At 44.0% G+C, this 17,429-nt stretch overlaps 1 protein-coding gene across 4 annotated transcripts in view; it reads left to right on the top strand.

Annotated features, from left to right (window-relative positions):
• Positions 1-253: 253 nt before the first annotated feature.
• Positions 254-17,429, top strand: part of DDX31 (DEAD-box helicase 31) — a 45,994-nt gene continuing 28,818 nt past the window's right edge. For 3 of the 4 annotated variants that reach the window (XR_005840547.2, XM_040649391.2, XM_046901873.1), the window contains exons 1-14: positions 254-755; positions 1,973-2,229; positions 2,403-2,478; positions 2,776-2,819; positions 3,271-3,341; positions 3,943-4,007; positions 4,794-4,838; positions 5,728-5,769; positions 7,269-7,333; positions 8,120-8,239; positions 8,619-8,725; positions 9,362-9,597; positions 9,893-10,069; positions 12,225-12,284. Coding sequence is in view for 3 of the 4 variants with exons in the window: in XM_040649391.2 (XP_040505325.1) it covers positions 297-755; positions 1,973-2,229; positions 2,403-2,478; positions 2,776-2,819; positions 3,271-3,341; positions 3,943-4,007; positions 4,794-4,838; positions 5,728-5,769; positions 7,269-7,333; positions 8,120-8,239; positions 8,619-8,725; positions 9,362-9,597; positions 9,893-10,069; positions 12,225-12,284 (1,824 nt within the window). In the remaining variant the exon portion in view is untranslated. The remainder of the gene's footprint in view (positions 756-1,972; positions 2,230-2,402; positions 2,479-2,775; positions 2,820-3,270; positions 3,342-3,942; positions 4,008-4,793; positions 4,839-5,727; positions 5,770-7,268; positions 7,334-8,119; positions 8,240-8,618; positions 8,726-9,361; positions 9,598-9,892; positions 10,070-12,224; positions 12,285-17,429) is intronic. The other variant, XM_040649392.2, reaches the window with a different exon arrangement.

The following is a 17,429-nucleotide window of genomic DNA, read 5'->3' as shown; positions in this document are numbered from 1 at the left end:
TGTAAAGATGAGATGCACCCTAGAAGAACAAAGCAGCTCCTGCTGTGGAAATCTTTCCGCTCAAACAGCACCACGAGCAGCATTTCTACTCAGAATCGCACTCGCAGCTCTCAGTGCTGGCGCTGAAGCGATCCTTAGAGCAGCAGCTCGTCCTCGGAGCCGCTCCGATTTACGTCGTCCCCGTAGGGCGCTCGGACCCCCGCAGGGCCGGCACAGCGCAGCGGGATCCGCCGGGCTCACAGCGGCTCACCTTCAGCAGGCAGGCGGCGCCGGGCGCGGGCACGGCCGTGCGGTGGATGACCATCTCCTGCCCGCCGCTGTGCACGTCGCTGAGCTGCTCCAGCACGGCGATGCTGCGGGCCGTGCTCACCGACACCCGGTGGTCCTCCGACCAGGCCAGCGGCTCCAAGCCGCTGACCCCGTGCTGCAGCCGCACCGCCGGCTCTCTCCTCACCGCCGTCAGTCGGAACCCGGCGCTGGCCGCCGCGGCCGCCGCCTCCTCCACCAGCGAATCGAGCCCCAGCGGCGGCTCCTCCTCCCCCGCCGCGGGCACTGACGGGCTGCCCCCGCTCTCCGCCGCCGCCATCTTACCGCCGCCTCACGGCCGCCTCGCCCGCACCGCGCGTGCGCCGCCGCTGCCGCCGAAGGCCCCGCGCCGCTGTGGGGCTGTCCCGGCGCTGCCTGAGCGCGGCCGCCTCGGCGCGATGGAGGAGGGCGGGCCGCTGCTCCTCAACCTCGGCTCGGCTCCCAGGCGGGTAGGCGCGCGGGGTACTGCTCCTGGTCCTCCTGGTCCTTCTGCCTGAGCGGGCTGCTTGGGAAAGGAACCGCGGGGCCGGAGCGGTGCGTGCGTGTGGGGACCGCGGGGCTGCGCGGGCGGAGGGAGCGGCGCGGGCACCGTCCGGAGGTGCGGCGCTGAGGGCGGCACGGCGGGCTGCGCTTCGGCCTGGGCGCCTGAGGGGGCTTTTCCAGCCGCAGCGGCTCTGGTTCCCGTGGGTACATTGAGGCAGAGCAACTCCGCTGTGAGCGTTCTGAGCCGCCGCGGATGGAAGGACTGGGTTTTGTTCGGTTGGTGTTGGTGGATAAGCGAGGATGGGCTCTGCTGATGGCGCTTGTCAGCCTCCACAGAGCGGGGTGGGGGACAGCCTGAGGAGGGCTGGGGGTTTCAGAGGGAATAAATCCGTATGGGGGAAACACAGAGGGTCGGTGTGCAGCCTGCACAGGGGTTGGTCAGCCGGGTGTGAGACGTGCGGAGCCGCGGGTGGGATTCGGTCGCTGTGCAGCTTAACGTGTGCTGAGACAGCTGGGAGTCTGACCTGAGAAGCGATGGAGAAAATGAATAGAGCTTGAGAGCGTTACGGTTCACGGGAGGACAGAGAACATTGCGGTGTGCATCTAAAAGTGGGGATGGGAGAGGAACAGGCAAGGCGAGGCTCTGTGGGGACATTGCCTCTTTGAGGAGTTCTGCAGGTGTGTCAAACGTCCATGGAAAAAGGGCTGAGGAGCAGGAAAGAGCTTTAGGGACAAAAGAAGCAAAATTGTTTTCCTAGGTCACTGTTTCTGGAGGGAAAAATCTTTCCTCAGACTGGAAGATAAGGAAGAGAATCCAATTGTGGTAAAAGAAAAAGAGTTCGGAAGTCATGAAAGCTGGCAGAAGGACGGGTTGGAGTGGAGGATGGGGTTCTTCTTCCCAAGAGAAATGAAGAATCCCTATGTGCTTGTTTTAATGATGTGTGGACGTTTGCAGAGCTTTTAAGAATGATTTTTTGTAGCTAAACAGCTCCTAGTTTATTTATGATGATATATACATATCTACTTTTGTTTCTTTAATTAAGGTGCAGAGGATTTAAAAAGAAGTGGATCGATTTTTGGGCTAATGTTTCTGTTGATCACTGTGAGTGAGATATGGTACCATTTACTTGATCCTCATTCATTAATGCGTTCTTGCTCTCTGGTTTGTTTGCTAACATCAAAGCAGCCTAATGCTCTGAAAAGAAAGCTCCAGTCGTCCCCACATGGAAACCCACCTCTGAAACGTAAACCTAAGCCATCAGTAAACAACTTCAAGAAACGTGTTGCAGAGACTGGCACCAGGGAAAAGGGAAGATCATCAAAAAGGTCTCTTCCTAAGAAGCAACTGAATGCCAACCAAAATGAAAGCCAGAAAAGCAAACTTTTCATTAAGACATCCAGCCTGTTTAGAAACAACCCTGATATCCCAGAAATTCACAGGTATCTTACAGCACCTACAACAAATTTCAGTGCTTGAAATTCAGTGTGTACAATTCTAGCCCTTGCTTGGGCAAAGCAATTGCTTGGCATTTGATTTCTTTGCTTTCTGCATGAAATACTAATGTGTAATTTTTAACCATACTGTATGCTTTGCTTTGTTTCCCCTAACTCAGAAAAGCAGTGCAGCAGGTGCAGGAAAATGTTTTCACTACAGACTCTTTCAGCCAGTTGGACCTCCATCCACACCTGGTGAGTATTGTGGAAGCTTTGTGCCTTAGAATGCGCTATTTGAGAGGGGGTGCCTTTTGAAAGATGAGAGATGTGCTTATATTCATTAACAAATCTGGTATTTTGTGTTGTACCAGCAGTGGTGTAATTCTGATGAACTTGTAGAAGCATTTTGAGGATGTTGGAACTTTTCCATTTGGTTGTCCTGGGCTAGTAAAGAATGTGTTTTCTGGTTTTTGCGTTGTCTTGTGTTACAAAAGTAGCAGAAGAGACAGTTTGACAACAAAACCTGTTCACTCCTGTTCATTCTCTCTCCAGATAGCCACAATAACTACAGTTCTGAAGATATGTAGTATGACCAGGTAAGCAAATCCATATAAAAACTTCACATTTCACTAACTCTTAAAGCCAATCATATGTGGTTGTTTCATTACATGTAATTGGTTTCTGAAGGCAGCAGAACTGTTAAGCTGACCCACTTTCCATGGGGTTTGTTTCTTCTCACGTTTTGGGACAATAAATGACTTTTAAGTTACATAGCAAGTCATTGTCTTGGATAGAGAGGAAACCTCGGAGTCCTACCTCCTAATTTGGTACTTAAATCATAAAATCATCTTTTTTTGTGATTTATCATACCTGACATGTATCTGTAGACTTTCCTCAAAAGCCACCTTTACTGGTGTAGCTATACAGCAGAGATGAACATGCAGAATGAGGGGTAAACAGTTTTGAAACAGTCACTGTATGTTATAACCTTAGGTTTCTATGCTCTATTGCATCTGTATTTCCTGACCTGTTTTGTTTGTTACACAGTGTTCAGAAGCAAACAATTCCTGTGCTCCTGCAAGGCAAAGATGCTCTGGTGAGATCTCAGACTGGTTCAGGTCAGTGTTTAATTGCCAGTTTCCATTCCTAGGGCATTTTAAGTTGGATCTGAAATAAAGAACAAAAACATCATGTTCCTAGTACAGCTTATGAGAGTGACAGGCTCAGAACCCTGGGGTGGGACTGCTGTGGCACAGACAGATGCTGTGCAAACTTCTGTAATGACACAGTGCACAGTGGTGGGACTGAATGTTGATGCGCAGCTGCCAGCTATCGCACATGGGCCAGTTCCAAGGCTTGTGCTGGGGATGCAAGTCCAGGAGGCCAGTGGAGCTAAGCAGCACACTCTCATCAAATAAACTTATGTGCTTGCTCTACAATTAACTGTCTTGATGTCACATTTTCTTGAGCGGATGGAATTATTTATTTAGATGGATCTTAGATGGATTCTGCTTCCTCTCCTTTTTAATTTAACCCCTGAGTGTATGATCTACCAATCTTCGTTATTGGAAACATTCTACTTAATTAAGACTTTTCCAAGTTCTGACCTCAGTTTAAGAGTAGTGGGGTGAATTATACTTCCATTTTCTGGAGTACCACAATTTCCTTTTTTAATTTTTTTTTCTTGGATACTCTTCCAATTTTCTTCCTTTTATGAAGGTAAAACTCTTGCCTATGGAATTCCACTTGTACAGTCCTTGCAAGGAATGCAATCCAAAATACAGGTAGGTGCAGTGAAGTATTTTTGGTTTTGATACTAAGATTAATAAAAAATAAATTCCATCTGTTGTCTTGAAGTCATCAGTGCCTATTCTTGTTGCAAAGATCAAGCAGTCTCACTTTGTGAATGTGGCTTGTGTGTCCTATACTGTTGAGGAACAGATGATGAAAGAAAAATGTAAATGTTCTTATATATAAAATGTTTCACATTCACTTTTACATCATGCAGCAGATAAATAAGCTATATTGTAAAGCTTGAAGCAGGTGGATTGCAAAAGAGACAACAGCTTGGAATCTTGGAAAACTGAAAAAACAAAGGTTACTGCCACGTCCTTAGAAAAATAGGCTTCTAATTTCCAGCATCAAGTGAGATTTGTTAATTGCTCCCAGTTTGGATCATCTGGTTGAGCAGAGAATGCTGCTGCCAATCTGCCATCATTTGTGCATTTTATGGAAGGCCTTCAACCCATAAAAAAGTTGGAGTGATGCTTTTCCAGCCCATGGAATAAATGGGAATAATGGAATAAATTGCAGTATGTGGAATAAAATGTTGGGTATGACTGTGAGTGGGTGTCAGAGCAGAGAAGAGATGGCAGTGAGGTATTGATATTTGAAAAAATGTTGATTTTTTTTAAGATTTTTTTTAAAGGGGAGGGGAATACCTCAAACCATGGCATACAAGCTGGTACTGAAACCCATCAGAATTTGCTTTGTCAGCTATTAGGTGTTAATAGTGGAAATGCCATGTGTATTAGCACTGCATTCTTCTTAGCAGTCTTCTCTGTTTGCAGCGAAGTGACGGGCCTTATGCACTGGTGTTAGTCCCAACAAGAGAGGTAGGTGACCCTTTTCCTTTCAGTCTTGCTGAGTGTTTGCATGTAGGGCAGATGTGGATCCACAAGAGCCTAAAAACTCTTGGGAGACGTTTGTCCTTTTGCCCTCACAGAAAGAAAGTTTGCTCTCTGGATGTGTGTTGGCACTTTTGCTTGCTGCCATACTGAAATGAGTCATAAGAAATCTCTTATGTTTTTCCATGCAGCGAGATATTAATTGGCAAAACTGGAGAAACTCTCTAGTTCAGTGCGTGGGAAGGAGAAGCTTGCCTAACTCATGCAGGGGTTATAAGTAAAGCCATTGAAATTAGTTTTGCAAGTGCATAGCTTTATACATACACATCATTTTTAAAGTCTCTCTTTCAAATATATAAGTGAATGCTGAAGATGAGGCTATCAACAGTTGGTTTCTCCACTGAACTGTCTTCTGTTTGATTTATATGATTTGCAATTGCCAACGCAATTTCAGAGGAAGCTATCAACCTTTTTTTTTTTTTTTTTGTGCTTGAAATAATTATAACTTCAGTGTTGATTACAGGTATCCAGTTTGGGTCACAGTATTTCATACAACCTGCAGTGCAATATCTCATCTCAGTTCCATGTAAAGAGAAGGATCTGAAGCTGTTTTAAATTTTTACTGCAGTAAGCTCTCTGCCTTGCTAGAATGCTCCACGAGTACTAAGCATATAGGAAACTCTTCATGAGCTTGTTTAAAGAGCTTCAATTAAGTGCACTTACGCAGATAACTTGTAATTGCAATTGGTGTCACTTTTACTTTCCATTGAAGGCAATGGCCTTTCTTGAGAGCTTACCAAATAATATGTAACTTGTGTAGTCAGAGCATTTAAAAAAGTTTTCTCAGAACTCACTTTCTTGTGTTTGATTTCCTTAGCTTGCACTCCAGACTTTTGATACAATACAGAAGCTACTCAAGGTAAGAATTCAGTTCTTTGTTTTTTCGTTTGGTTGTGTTGTGTTGTTTTCTTTATCCTTTGATCATCATGGAAATGCTTACAATGACACATACCATTTTACTGAAACTTACTAGACCGGTGGGTTTCGGATGGGGAGTAGAAGTTGTTTTGCCAGTTGAAAAGCTGAAGTCAGAAGGCTTTTAGAAGTCATTTAATGGTGATGTGTTCCTTTTTACTGAGGCAGAGTGTCTTACAGTGGGATTAGAACATATCTAAATGGTTCATCTGGTCCATATTCCCATTCCATCTTCTGGTTTTCCTTGGAATAATTATGGACTTTCCAAATCTTTTTTAATGCTGGAATTAGTATTTGGTTGTATGGTGAGGTTTAAAGTACTTCAGTCTTTCATAGTAGTTAAAAGTTACAAAGAGCAGTCTCTTGGTATGGAATTTGGATCTCTTAATACTGGGCAGTAGCATTCCTTCATGACCTCAAGCAATTGAAGATGATCTTCAGCTGTGAAGTCTGATTGCTGCCCTTCTTCCCTCTAATTTTTTGCTTGGTTACATACAATATGTAGTAACTATCAAGTGCCACTGTGACCCAAACCAGAAGATTTTGATCGTGGTCTGACTGGACCATGGAAGGACTGGACTGCTGGAGAGTGTAATTTGCTTGGGTAATTATCAAGGGAGAAAACGGCCAGTTGATCTCTTTTTGGCACTCTAACGCCAGCTGCAGAGATGATATTGTACGGATCTTGCTTAGACATCTTTCTTGTTTTAAGCCTTACAAAGAAGTGCTTTTTGTTAGAAACTGTTTTGGAGTACTTTTGGCAAGCAGTGACCCATGCAAACTTAAACTTATTTACTGGTCACGCATTTGTGCAATCCTCACAAGCTGTGCTCTGTGTCTGTCCTGCATTTCTTCTCAAGCGAGGCAGTGGCAGTCCTGTGCTTTGATTATCTCCCCTGTAAATATTGGGTAGTGTTGGATTTGATGAAGAGCTGGGCCTCATTAAAGTAAATGGCAAAAACTCCTGCTAGTATCAATGAGACTGACATTTTATGTGCAGACATGGTGACTGTGTACCTGTAGGGCTGTGTACATATAAATAAACTTCATAGGTCCTGTGTCTTCCTTAAGTCTTCCTTGGCCACAGGAGGATATTGCTCAAAGGCAAGATGAAGAAATAGCTGTGTAGATTGTCTTTGAACATTTAGACTTCATGGGGAGAAGGAAAAGAAATATTATTATGTGAATGGAAGTGGTGCAAAGATGATTTCAATTCTATCTTCCTAGACAATGTGGGGAGTAAGTTACATGCCTAGAACTAGACGTGCCATTGATATTTAGCTGTGGGTGAGATAGTGCATGTAGATTGTATCTGTTAGATCAAATCAGGCACACACTGCTGCCAGCCCTGTCTTTTCTCTTTTTGCCAAGAAGAATAATTTTTGATTAGGCTGTTTCTTTATGAAGAGGAACCTATGTTGCTCTTGGTTTTCCTTTCTGTAGCCATTTACCTGGATTGTTCCTGGAGTGCTTATGGGGGGAGAAAAGAGAAAATCAGAAAAAGCCAGGTAGGAAGCCAACTTCTTAAATTGCATTTTGGGTTCTTCTGCTCTACAGCCTTTTTATCTGTTCCTCTTCTTTGGAGTGCTTTTCTTACTGAGCAAGGGGGTTGTGAGTTTGGTTCAAGCTGTGATCCCCCTGGATCTTACACAGATACGGTGGCTGGGTCAGCGGGAAGTATTCACTTTCCTCAGTTGGATCTATTTCTAAAGTGTTGATGAGCCTTCTGAGAAGATGATCTCTTGTGTCAGTATTTTTTCTCTTCTGACAAACACTTATATTTGCTTACCACCAAGTGCTGCCTGTAGTATTTGTTAGGGGGGAAATTGGTTTCTGGAGAAGAGATTTCCTGGTGTTAAAAATCTTTTTTTTCCCTTTTCAAAAATTGAACTGTAAGCCAGTAATCCAGAATGGAATTTTCATTTGTGTATATATAAGCATACACAAAAAGAAGTTTACTCTTGACAGTAACAAGTACTCGATTTGAAAGAAAACCTGGCTTGCATGCTTTAGATTTATTTTTTTTAATATTACTGATATTTTTTCCACCTTGCCTGTATCACTGACTGTGCTGCTGTGAATATCAGTGATGATTAAAGGTGAAAGTTGGCTGTGCAAGGAATTCCAGTTTTTATCAGTAAGAAAGTACTGTTCTGCTCATCATACTATGGCGATGATTTTTTGTCTATAGGTTCCAGTTCCTCATTCTGGGGTCCTATTCCAGAGTTTCAGGTGATGTGTGTTGGTTTTTTTCCTTCTTTTTAACGTTTTTTTTCCCCTCTTTTTTTAATCAGATTACGGAAGGGGATAAATATCCTTATTTCAACTCCTGGTCGCCTGGTTGATCACATCAAGTCCACGGAATGTATTCATTTCCGTCGCACTCAGTGGCTGATCATTGATGAAGCAGACAGGTAAACTTACAGATGTTTAGGTACAAGCAAGAATGAAAATACCCCCTGCATTTACATGGATAATGCGTTTAAAAAAATAATGAAAATCTTCAAACCATTTGTGCTCAGTGACCTCAGAAAAGCAGCAGATGTCTGGGATTAGGAAGAAATGTCCCGTTTGGACAGATTATTCTACAGTTATTCAACTACAGAGATTCTCTCAGTGTCTTTCTGACATATCTGATTCTGGCAAAACCTGAAGATGAGACATAAAGCTAGATGGGCCAAAGATCTGATCAGCTCTAGAACTTCAGCTATCTTTAATTGGATTATGTAGGCTTAAGACTTTCTTCTCATTCCTTCCTTACAGTGCCTTTTGTCATTTCTGTTGCTTTTGTAGGATCCTAGACCTGGGCTTTGAGAAGGATGTAACTGTGATACTTAATGCTTTAAATGCTGAGAGGGAGACGCGTCAGAATGTTCTGCTCTCAGCCACACTCACTGAAGGTACGTTACAGGCAGATGGTCAGCTCTTTTAGCTGAAAAATTCACAGGGAACTGCAAAATATTTGAGTCTTGGTAAATTATAGCCCAGTAAGAAGCCCTTTGCTGAAGTGGAATTATGCCTATTGATTTTATGGGGTTTATGACACTTCTTTGTTACTGGAATTTCTGTCAGTGTGTTTACATATGTCACACACGTACCAGAGCCATGAATGTGGCAAGCACTGTTTTTTTATGTTTCTTTCCTTACATATGAGTTAAGGCAAAAAAAAAAAAAAACAAAAAAAAAACCCAAAAAACTAAGGACAGGGCAGGACAGTTGCTGTGTTATTTGCTCTGTATCTTACATTCAGTTTCTGAGGGTGGAATTGAGCCAGGCCTAGTGGGTCTTATGCTCTTGGTAAATGCAAAGTAACACAGCTGGCTGGAGTAGGATCTTGTGACTCTTTTAGTGGACTCCACAACAACTGTGCTTGACTAAGGCTTAAGTTTGTGTACGTGTTCTCTCAGAGTTTGAAGTGTTACATGTTAGTTCCTTGCCCTTCACTGTTTTTCACTGGAATTACATTGTTGTATGATCACCTTCCCCAGCAGCACACCAGATTGAGCCTCATGTATTTTTCATTTCCTGTGGTTTAGGAGTAACACGGCTGGCTGATATCAGTTTGAATGATCCCATCAGAATTTCCATAGCAGATGAAATCCGGGAGAGTCTCAAACCAGCATTACAAACAGAAAAAGAAGCCAATAGTTCCTCAAACCGTATGGACCAGGAAAACTTTGCTGTTCCAGAGAAGCTTAAGCAGTATTTCATGATGGTCCCCAGCAAATTGAGGCTTGTCACATTAGCAGCTTTTGTCCTAGAGAAATGCAAGGTGAGGCTCTCATTTGCATTTATGTTATTAAGTAGCCTTTTACTCATTTCTACTCATACATCTCTTAGTCTGTCAAGGTTAGCATGGATTACATATAAAGCTTTGAATTTACGTCTTTCATGAAGACAGTGAGGTAGTTTCTTCAGTGGCTTAGCATTTGGTTTAAAACTCCTTAATGTATCTGTTCCTGGTTAACTGTATCTTCAGAAGAGGAAGGAGGTAGATACCCTGAGGTCTTGGAGTTGGGAGAGGCCTGCAGGAAATGGTTAAATGCAATTTTCTTGTTTTCTTGCAGTATGAAAAGCAACATAAGATGATCATCTTTTTCTCCAGTTGTGAACAAGTGGAATTCCACTACGAGCTCCTTGTTAATGTCCTTTCAGGAGAGCTAGAGTCTGAACAACCTAAACGTTCATCTGTCTCCTCTGTGCAATTACAGTTTCTACGACTGCATGGGAACATGGAACAGGAAGTAAGTGTTATCAAAATGGCAGGATACGGAGTTTTGTTTCTTATCCACTGTGATTTATTTTGTGGTTATTTTGGGGAGGAGGGCAGAAGAGAGGATAGAGAATCATTTCACCTCTAGGGGCCTCACTCTTCCATCTGCTAATGAGAATAAGGATATTGTCCTACTTCTGAAAAGTAGTTTGGTAGCTATATCCAAAAAACACAGCTGAAGAGGAAAGAGGTATTATTTCAGCAGGCTGAGGCAGCCGTTCAGTATTCCCAGTGGGCATGCTTAAACCATTTATGTATCCATGCTTCTTTTTCATGCAGTCAAGAAAGGCTTTTGATGCCAGAGGCAAACTTCATCCAAGCCCCAAAATGTTACTACATGATAAGTTGACCCCCATTAGATGAGAGTGGAGCAGTTTGGCACTGATTTTAAAGAACAGTGTCTTGACAGGCTACTCTTCACCGGGCTGGAATAATGGCAAGATAATGGTGATTACCCCCAAAATAAATGGGTTTTAGGAGGGTGGGCCTGGATGATTAATTTGGACTTTGCTGCAGGGAGCTGAGAGGCTAGAAGAAGAGCACCAAATAAGCTGTCACTGCAGTGTTTTTTCTCAATAACTGAGGGAGCTCCCTTGAAACTTCAGCCCCTGATCTTGCCCTTAGCCTGTGATAGAGAGAGCTGCTGCTCCACTCTGAGCTGCACAGCGGAGATGGTAAATGAATAGAGCTTTTCTGATGAAGCAAGAGGTGAAGAGCCATTGTTTTTCTCACTCATTCCCATCCTGTGGAGACCAGAAACATGTGCTTTGCTGTCCCTGCATTCTGGCCTTTCCTCAACCTGCCTGTCTGAGTGAGTGAGCAGGCCTGGTCTGGCCCAACTCTACCCTGACCAGCTGTTAAGGCAACAGAACACCACTAAGTAGCTGGCACCAGGGGAAGGGTTTTGCCTTTTTAGTACCCAGTGTGTAATTAGTGCTTGATGTCTTCAAATTAAGAGCATTAATGGAGCTAAATTGTGGATCCCATATGGTACTGCTGAGCACGGCTGCTGTCATTGTCAACAAGATACAGCGTGCTCTCTTCTTTAATTTTTGTCAGCAGAGGGTTCAGCGTGTCAGCAAGGCCCAAGTTTCCCTTCTTTCCTAGAACAATAAGTCTAGCTGGGAGTCAAGCGTGTAAAGCTGTTTCTATATCATCAGTGTAGCAGGCTGTTCACTTAGCCCCTAACTCTGAGGAGGAAAGTTTGGAACATGGAGGGTGAGGATATTTTGGAAAAAAGAGGAAAAGGGCACAGGAAGAAGATGGGAATGGTATATAAGAAGCCAGAGACAGTCTGAGCTCTGGAAAGGATGAGAGTAAATGGAGTAAGATCAAAGAAGGGGGAGTTTACTGTTGTTTCTTACAGCTGGGGTGGGCAGAAGCAGCTGAATAGGTGATACTAGCAAATGTGAAGATCAAATGCTGTTGAGGCCTTCAGTTACTGGTTGTCAGAGGTTGACTAATGTGACAGCAAATATGTCTGTGATGTCACATGGGACTGCTGGCAGGGCAGTGTGGTGTCTGGAGCTGTGGGCAACCTTACCTTGGAGACTGACCTCAGTTTAGAAGTGGAGTAGCAGGAATTGTGGTGGTACAGACTAGAGATGGGGACACAGCTGTGAAGCTGATACTGGGGTCCTTTCCCAGCATCATCAGTCCTGGTTTTCAGGAGCCCATGGGGTTCCCTGGTTTTCAGGAGCCCCTTATGAGTGCAAGGACCCTCCTCATTGCTGGGGCCACGGGAGGGCGCCCAGGGAGCTCTATGGAGGCTGCCTCAAAGGCTGGGAGCCCACCTCTTCCTTGCCTCAGCCCAGGAGATTCTGACCAAGATCTCCTTTCCCTTGTCCTGTTCCTTTGGAAACTTATCCTATGGTTCTCATGTGCAGCTGTGCACCTGAGCATCTTCGGGACTTAATAATCTGATTTGATCGAGAGCATTTGGGTTTGCCGCATTGTGCCTTCCTGGCCACACATCTGTACCATTACTTTTTTATTTGAGCCTGACTGCTCTTGAAGCTATACATGATAGAGTTGAAAGAGGCATATTTGTTACTCTAGCTTATTTGCTTTGAGGTTGATTGTAAATTGCGTACTTATTCTTCATTTTTTCTGTTCTCATCCTCTAGGAAAGAACAGAGGTCTTCCAGGAGTTCCTAAAATCCAAAACCGGCATCTTACTTTGCACTGTAAGTATCTTAGTCCCTTTGCAGCACCATGCTAATGGGCCTGCCTGGTAATCTAGTGGTAGAACAGAGGACTTGGCACTGGACTGTAATTCCAGCTCGCTGTCTGACCTTGAGGAAGGTCATCTCCTTTTTCTGCATCTCACATGTTAAATAAGGGCTGGTACCCTCTTTGCAAACTATTGTGTGATCTTTTGCAGTGAGGCACCTTATGCAGAAAAAAACATGTATCTTATACAAGAGCCTCTAAGTATGTTGCATGGCCGTACGTCTGCAAAAATCTGTTCATTTGAAGCTGGAGCCTTGCCCTCTGTGTGCAGTCAATAGAAAGCAATCCTAATTTGTAGCATGCCCCGTAACTGCCAGGTAAATTGGGTGTGGTGTGATATTTTCCATCTTAATGACTACCCCAAGGTTAAAAACAAAAACCTGCAGGGATGGAAGGGAAGCCCTACCAGAGCACAGTGTCATTAGAAATGCACGTGCTCTGCTGCTCTCCGTGGTTTGCCCTTCAAGCTTCCTTCACGGGTGCTGAGGGAGAAATTCTTGTCCTCTACTGAAGTTTGCTGGCACCCTTGTGTTACGGTGGCACCTTCTACTTTTCGTTTCTGACCTGTCGGTGCCACAGCTAGCCTGCTGCAGTGGTGCAGAAGGCTGCACGATTTGCTCTCTAATAGTGGCAGCTGTTGATCTGAAAATGTGTGAATCTTGGCGATTTCTACCCACCGCAAACTTGTAAATTACAGCGATCGGGAGTAATTAGAGCTGAGAAACCCTCTCTAGCTCTGAAATGACTCCTGTTCTTGCAGCACATTGTTCTTAAAGGAAACTAGTTACAACTGATTTTTTTCAGAGAATGGGGGCTGATTTTTTTCTTATTTTTATGCACACAGTTATGAACTGGGACTGCCACGTATGCAGGAGCATTTGACTTAGCGTTGCCAAGTTATATTTTGTATCACCTGTAAAGATGTATGTATTACCTGCTCCTCTTCTGTGTGAGGTCTTTTACAATGAATTGATCAAGGTCAAAATGCATCTTTGCAATTCATGAGTGTAACTATTACTTGATTTTTTTCCTGTATCTGGAGATAATACTTTAGTGTCTCAGGTGAGGAACATACCAAGCGTAATCATTCACTGGTGCAGATAAAGTATTTTGAAGATAAGTAGTATATGGTAAATGTTGTATACTAAATAGGTAAACTGTGCTGTCCTTCGTGCATGCTCTGTCTGTAACAGAGAAATTTCAAGGACTTATTTTGTTACTGAAATTTCTGTTTTAGGAGTTCACAAAGACGCTGAACATTGAGTTTTAGGCAAAGATAAAACAGAATCATTGCAAACACTCTTATGTCTTTCATTGGGATAACAGTTCCTGGGTAAGACAATTTGGAGGGGAAATGCAGCCTGTAGCAAGAAAAATATGGCAGGAAACATACAGCTGATGACAGGGTAGGAAGAAAAATAAGTTAGATAAAGAAATCCCAGTGGATGGGATTCCCCTCTTGAGACACTGGAGATGTGGCTTGATTTCCTGCCGTGCTACAGTCTCCATGCAAGTGGATGTGGAACTGTGATGACAAGGCAGGTAGCCGCATGTCAACTGAGTGATGATAGTTGTGTGTTTGCTCCTGACCTGTCATAAATGGGAGTTAATGTGTATTAGCTTTGATTGCAGTGAAGAGAGTAGTGTAAGGTGATACATTTATCATAACCCTACTTCATTTTGCAGTCTAAGCTACTTTGCATTTACTGCAAGGCAGGGATGCAAATCCTGACAGTTACAGTTACTATGGCTCAGCTGGCACATGGTTAGCATGTTAAGTATAGTAAGTTGTACGTCTAGGTCCAAAATAATCTCTGAGCTTCAGTTCCCCATCTGTAAAATGGGGATAGTAGCACTCCTCTATACAGAGATGTTGGGAGGACAAATGCATTGAAACCAGGAGGTGGCCTGTTACCACAGTAATGGGGACCATATGGACGCCTTAATATAGAGATAGGCTTTGCACTAGTCCCACATTACAGGTGCCTCCCCAGCGCAGATGTCCAAAGGGCAGCCAGGCACTATGACCACCTCCTGCCTCCGAGGGCATTGCTTTTTTTTGATGCTTTTATTCGTATCAGCAAAAATCTGCAGTGAGATGGTTCTGCTCTCTTCACTGCAAAACCACGTTTTGTGCCCGCAAAATTTTGAAACTTGGCTCACAAAAGAGCAGCACAAATAATGTTGCTGTCCTTCCCTTGTCCCTTATGCCATGTTCTCCACCCATCTTTCCGCTCCAGTAAGCAATGGGACCTGCTGTTCCTTTTATTAATTTGCTCTATGTCATATGTATATTAGTATAGTCCATGAAATATTTTCTGCAGACAAGAAAATAAAGAAGGGCTGTATATCTCAGAGGGTCTCATCCAGATTTATTTCTCTCTCCTTCACTGAAGTTCTTTGCGGCTTCCTTTGGGATGTGCCTTTTAAACAAGTTCATCTCTTCCAGGGAGAGAGGAAAGATCATTTGGAGATTGTTTGCTGTTTACTCAGTCACGCTAACTCATCTTGCCAGTTTTCTGGCGGCCCCAGCCAAGAGCTTTCGCCTCTGACAGCTTCTGTGCTCTCTCCTTCCTCCTCTGATTACGCAGCCCAATCTGTCACCCTGCCGACGGGGGTCTCTACCCTGCTGATGGCTTTCCACACTCGGCAGTAATGACTTTTGGCAGGCCGGGAAGGCGCGAGAGCTTCTTCCCCAGCTTGGAGAGCCGTTAGGCCCTCTCTGCCTGTTAGCTAAAGCACTTTGTGAGGTTCTTTGGTAAATAAATGAGTCATTTTAATCCAACTGACAGCCTGGCACCTGAGCAAGCTGCCTTCCATCTGTACTTCTAGGCCTCATGTAGGCAGCCAATTGTCAAGCTCAGGGCCTTCAAGACCTCACCATTGAGTGTCTTTCAAAAGCAACTTTAGCAATTTCCTTTGCCCTAATTAGATTGTGAGCAAACGAAGGCGACTGCAAAAGTTTTGTGGCTGTGCTGTTTCTGATATTCTGCAGCAATGCACTTCACTCTCTGTATGGGGCTTTTGCCCTTTGTTCCCTTGCATCCAACCTCTCTCTCTCCCTCACCATCTCTGTCGCATGCCATGAGGATGGGCTGCTGATGTGAATTGTTAGAAGGAATTTCAGCATTTCTAGGAGTCTTCAGGTAGGCTGGACTTTTAAATTGTGCCATTCTGTGACTTGCAGTTGGGATCAGGTTCCATTATTTCACCACGTTAAGGCTTCAGATTATTTGGTTGGCTTCAGGGTTTTCTTTAAAATTATGCTGGAGTGGTTTCTTTCTCCTTGCTCCTGTGAGATGGGCATTCAGTTCTCCCTCTCACTGCCCATTGAGAGGAAACAGTGGTGATGTCATCAATCAGGTGTCATATTCTTCATTTCCCTGTTATTAAGGAATGGTGGTGTGAGAAATATATGGGGGGGATAATTGTCTGGGGCAATGGGGAAGAAGTGAAAGTAGTGAATTGCAAATCTGTCGTGCTTCTTGAAAGAGCGTTGGCGGCAGGTTAGTGCTTCTGTGTAGGAAATAAACGTAGTGCCAGTAAAACAGGATAATTGTTTGAGCTGTATTCTCTTTCCTGGTACAATGACCCAAAAGTGTTTTTCTAAAGATGTGAGAAGCAAGAAGCTCGTGCCTTCCTCAGCAGAGGATGGCAAATCATCTCAAACTTTTTATCCTAATTCTACCCTGCTGCTGCCTACCAGGGTCTTTGTGAAAAAGGAGCTCCAGGAGGCGCAGGTGGACTGATACTGAGAAATCTTCGAGAGTTTGCAAAACACTCCAATTACCAGTAAATCCCAAGATACTTCTGAAAGAAAGCCAAGTTAAACCCCAAGAGAATAGCTGCTGATACATGTCAGTAACAGCTGAATGGAGTTGGTGGCATTGTGAAAGCAGTAGCGAATGCAAGGCTGACGATGGGAGAGAGGCTCCTCTTGAAATGTCCCTGGCTCTTTATCATGATTTTGGTTAACCTTTCAACTTTTCTTCTTCCTTTGGCAAATGTACTTGGGAACGACGCTATCTGCAGCAGTTGTTTTCCACCCAGATGTGTTGAGAAAAGGTATCTTAGAAGAGGTGGGAAATTGGTCCCGATGGTTGAGAGGGGAGGTCCCTTTCTCTGCTGTCATCCCTTTGTAGGAGATGCATGCTTGTGACCACAGGGATAGCTTGGTTATCTGCATCTTTCAGGTAAGCTGCCCTTGTCCCAAGGTCAGAGCCCTCTGCTCAACTACAGCCTTTCCTAGATTGCTAAGTGTGAGAAAGAGCACAGAACAGGAAAAGACCAAAGACTTGTCAGCATGGAGGTACATAGCAGAACCAGCAAAATCAGACGTCAGCACTCCTGTCTGATTGCTCTGTAGAGTTCATAATCTTGTTTTCCCGGTAACTGCTGTACACGTTCCCTGACTTCTCTTGATTTATTTTCTCCCTCCTTTAAATGGCTTTTTGTACATCTGTTCATCCGACTCTGGGAACAAGTCGTTTCTTAATGAGCGTGTTGGAGTGGAAGTGCATATTATTTCAGAGTGGGCGCTGTGGAAACTGTCTCCTCCTTTACTGCAATTGGAGCCACAAAGCAGCCTGGCTAGTGCTTATGGAAAGGCCTTTGCTGCCAAAACATCAGCTTCCTCGTCTTCTAACGTGTGTGGGAGTCGCATGAAAACACTTCAGTGGGTGGCTGACACATTTTTAGTACATTAAGCTCCTGCTTACATTCTTAATATATTCTATTTTGCGACTAGCTAAAAGATACATGTGTTCCAAAACATTACCTAACAGAGTTAAATCTGCACACCTGCTCTGTTACTGCGCGTGGTGAATGTAAAATCCAAGGAGTATGTGAGGACATTACTAATGAACAGAACATCAAGAAGGGAGATTGAAGCACGCTTGCTTCATTCTCTCCATTTTGAACAGTATTTAAACTCTGTTTCCTATCTGACAGGATATTTTTTTGAGCTGCACTGTCTGCAGATAACTAAAGGGTCTCACTCAAGCCCTTCTCCAAGTTGATGGGTTTTCTCACCAGCTGGCACATCAAACTGTGTGCCTGACAGTTGCTTCAGACTGTTTTCTTCAGGGCTGAGTTTTGTT

Source organism: Gallus gallus, chromosome 17 (genome assembly GCF_016699485.2).
Source record: "Gallus gallus isolate bGalGal1 chromosome 17, bGalGal1.mat.broiler.GRCg7b, whole genome shotgun sequence".
NCBI classification, from domain to species: Eukaryota; Metazoa; Chordata; class Aves; order Galliformes; family Phasianidae; genus Gallus; species Gallus gallus.
This window is presented reverse-complemented; position numbering and strand designations above follow the sequence as displayed.